We start from the raw sequence: 3022 nt of genomic DNA, 5'->3' as shown, positions 1-3022 counted from the left end.
CATCTGTGCCATTTTTTTTAACAGTGCTTAAAGAGCCCATCCTTTGCAAGTCATTCATGTTGTTCCTTAGGCATTTCCTCTTTGCTCAAATTGTTGAAGAATGGTGAATTGTTTCATGGTTTTTGTATTTATGTCTAATGCACGTTTTAACATGATAGACGCAATGCATTGTGTACCTACAGTTTTCTGGAAAAATCTATCTTTTAAGAATTGTTTTTCAGATTCAATAAATTTGTTCTTTAAATTTCAAAAAAAAAAAAAAGAAATGACTGGTTTACTTTTAATATTATGATGAGTACATAAGTATATGTATCTTTACATTGTCTAAAAAAATGGTAAGAAAGACTGAATTTGAAAATACAACTAAGAGAAGAGATGAAGTTTAGAAAGGGTCACTAAAAACAGTGGAGAAAGTAGAATATACAGCATAAGTGAAGGAGTTACTTGACCAGAATACGAACATCTATTTCCCTATGATATCAGAGTAGGAGATAAGAAAATATGCAGATAGATAGTAAAGCTAGGGGCTTGGAAATTGAAGGATTTAATTCCTTCAAATTAAATTCATTCCTATATCCTAGATTTTTCTGTTAAGGAAGGTACTAAATTATCTCCTAACAGTAACGGTAAAAATAGTAAAGAATGGGAGAAACTCATGAAGTTTGAATTTGTTCTGAAAAATTAGAATGAAAAACATTTAAGCATAGTAAATACAGAATTAAGTCTTATTAGAGAACAGTAAGAGCTGTTTGTTGATGTTGAATTGGCTGTGACATAATTCTGTGTAGTTAAATATATTTTAATGGTGTTTCCAAAATTCCTAATGTGAAAGTAGAAAAAAAACCAAACAATTGGAGTGATAAAATGTTACATTTTGGTTTGTTTGTTTTCCCTAACAAGTAGCAACAAAGAAAAAGAAAAAAGTGAACTGATTGAAATGAAAAATTGCTTGAACAGATAAATTACAGAAGAAGGGATCAGTTGTAAAACAGTGCAAAAAGAGGTGCAATAAGAAGTAAATTGAGGGCCAGGATGTAGGTCAGCTGCACTGTGCCTGCCTGGCAAGCAAAAGGTCATGAGTTTGATGCCCCATACTGGGAAAGAAAAAAAAAAAGTAAATAGGAAGAAAGTGGATCTATAAAATTCCTGGATTACTTGATTGCTGGAAGATAAGAAAATTAAGTGTAATGAATCATCCAGGTGGATATTTCTTCCAAAAACTGTCGGTGTGGAACTTGTGAAAGATAAAAAAATTTGATATCATAATTCAACAGATTTTTTTTATAAACAAGGTTTTATAGGTGGCTAAAATTATAAGACAAAATGAGAAAACCCACATAACAACCAAGGGCACAATCTTTAATACTGTCAACTTATACAAGAGGAAGAAAAAGAACTAGCAGAAAGGAGCTTATAGAAAAGCAATCAGCACAATACAATATTACAAATGGAGAGAAGAGATGTTTCTCAGAGGTGGAATTAACAAATAGTACTGTGGAAATTATTTGGGCTTTCACAAATATTTAGTTCTCTACTGTTGGGTACGTGCCAAGGTTGCACTCAACCATCCACTTCACCTTTCTTTCAGAGAGAGTCTAAGGCTGAGTCTGGCTAATAAACTGGAAAAAGAGTAAAATGTCACTTCCAATAAAAGCTTTGAATATCAGAGTATGCCTCAGGCAATCAGAATTTTCCAGAAAATTCAGCACATGTCCAAGAGTGAGGGCAGCATAGATCAGATCCTTCAACTGACCCCGCTTAACACATAGTGTGAGAACCATGCCCTTGTTTTGTGATGTGCCCTAGTGTTGTTGCTTGTTTTTGTTTGGTTTGGTTCGTTTTTGGTTTGTTTCTCAACCTATGATCTTTTGTGTTGTTAAGAAGTTCAAATTAGCTGACCTTAAATATAAGAAGTAAAAAATGCAAACATGGTTTCAAGGAAGATGAGCTCAAAAACAAAAAGTTCTAGAAATTTTATTTTTTTTGAAGTGAGCCAAAATTTTTATTCATTCATTTCTTGCATTTGAAGTATTCTTCAATGACATCCTTGGCCCGAGATTCTTTGCCATAGTCCTTAACCACCACACAACTGCAACCAACCACTTTTCGGGATTTTCCCTCTCGGTCAATTTTACAGAGGCCTACCCATTCCCCTAGTTTCTTGTTGTCATCAACCTTAATTAGGTTGATTTGGTGCTCAGTACAAAGGGCCTCCACTAACTTTACGTACATAGGCTCATCACGGTTGGATGCAAGCACACAAAGATAGGCTTGGCACTTGTCTAAGGCTTTGGCAGCTTCGCGAATTCCACACGCTAGGCCGTCGTGGATGAGGGCAGTCTTCAGCACCTCTTGTAAAGCCGTGTTGACGTCCATTACACCTTCAGCAGCAATGCCTTCCTTGGCCATGGCGGCGGATTACGGGTGAAACCAAACTTTTTATGACTATTTATGACAGCTTTTAATAGCATCTCAATATTTGTCAAAAGTAAGACAAAATTGTCTATACTGACAGTTTCGAGATTCTTAGCTTTCTTGGCATTTAAAGTTTTCATTGCTTTATGTACTTCCATATATTTGTCTAGACCCAATTTAGATTATAGAATAATTTGCTACTGGTGAAACATTTCTTCTTTATTCCCTTAACACATTGCAATTCCAGCAATTTATTGTAGGTGAAATATGTCAAAATACAAAAGAGTTTTTCCAATTCAGAAACTATCCTCTAAATGGAAACACATATAAGAGCATAAGTAGATCAACCATACATATAGTCAATCTGAAGCTTAATGACTTTTTATCACTTATTGAACATCTATTAAGTGTTAAGTAAAAAAAATTGAGTACTTTATTGACACCATTTTATTTTATATGCATAGCTCTGTTGATGAGTAGATGTAATTAGGTCCTCTGCTGTGAAAGGTTACATAAAGTAACGAACATTAAATAGCTAGTAGGTAGCTGAGCCTGGATTCAATCCCAATATGGATATCACAGAAACAAGTGATCATATTTCAAAGAA

At 34.3% G+C, this 3022-nt stretch overlaps 1 protein-coding gene across 1 annotated transcript; it reads right to left on the bottom strand.

Moving 5' to 3' along the window:
• Nucleotides 1–1972: 1972 nt before the first annotated feature.
• LOC101724660 (small ribosomal subunit protein eS12) lies at nt 1973–2432 on the bottom strand. Its single transcript, XM_004849785.4, has one exon. The coding sequence runs from the start codon at nt 2407–2409 to the stop codon at nt 2011–2013; it is 399 nt and encodes a 132-aa protein (XP_004849842.1). The 5' UTR covers nt 2410–2432; the 3' UTR covers nt 1973–2010.
• Nucleotides 2433–3022: the final 590 nt, after the last annotated feature.

The sequence above is a fragment of the Heterocephalus glaber genome, unplaced genomic scaffold (assembly GCF_053883595.1).
Source record: "Heterocephalus glaber isolate CG9 unplaced genomic scaffold, H.glaber_assembly_v1.0 deba00001509, whole genome shotgun sequence".
Classification (NCBI taxonomy): Eukaryota; Metazoa; Chordata; class Mammalia; order Rodentia; family Bathyergidae; genus Heterocephalus; species Heterocephalus glaber.
The sequence above is the reverse complement of the archived record's forward strand: the minus strand, read 5'-3'. Positions and strand labels throughout refer to the sequence as shown.

Bases quoted from the DNA above. Each gene is read 5' to 3' on its own strand.
- LOC101724660 (XM_004849785.4), bottom strand. From the start codon at position 2,409: ATGGCCAAGGAAGGCATTGCTGCTGAAGGTGTAATGGACGTCAACACG.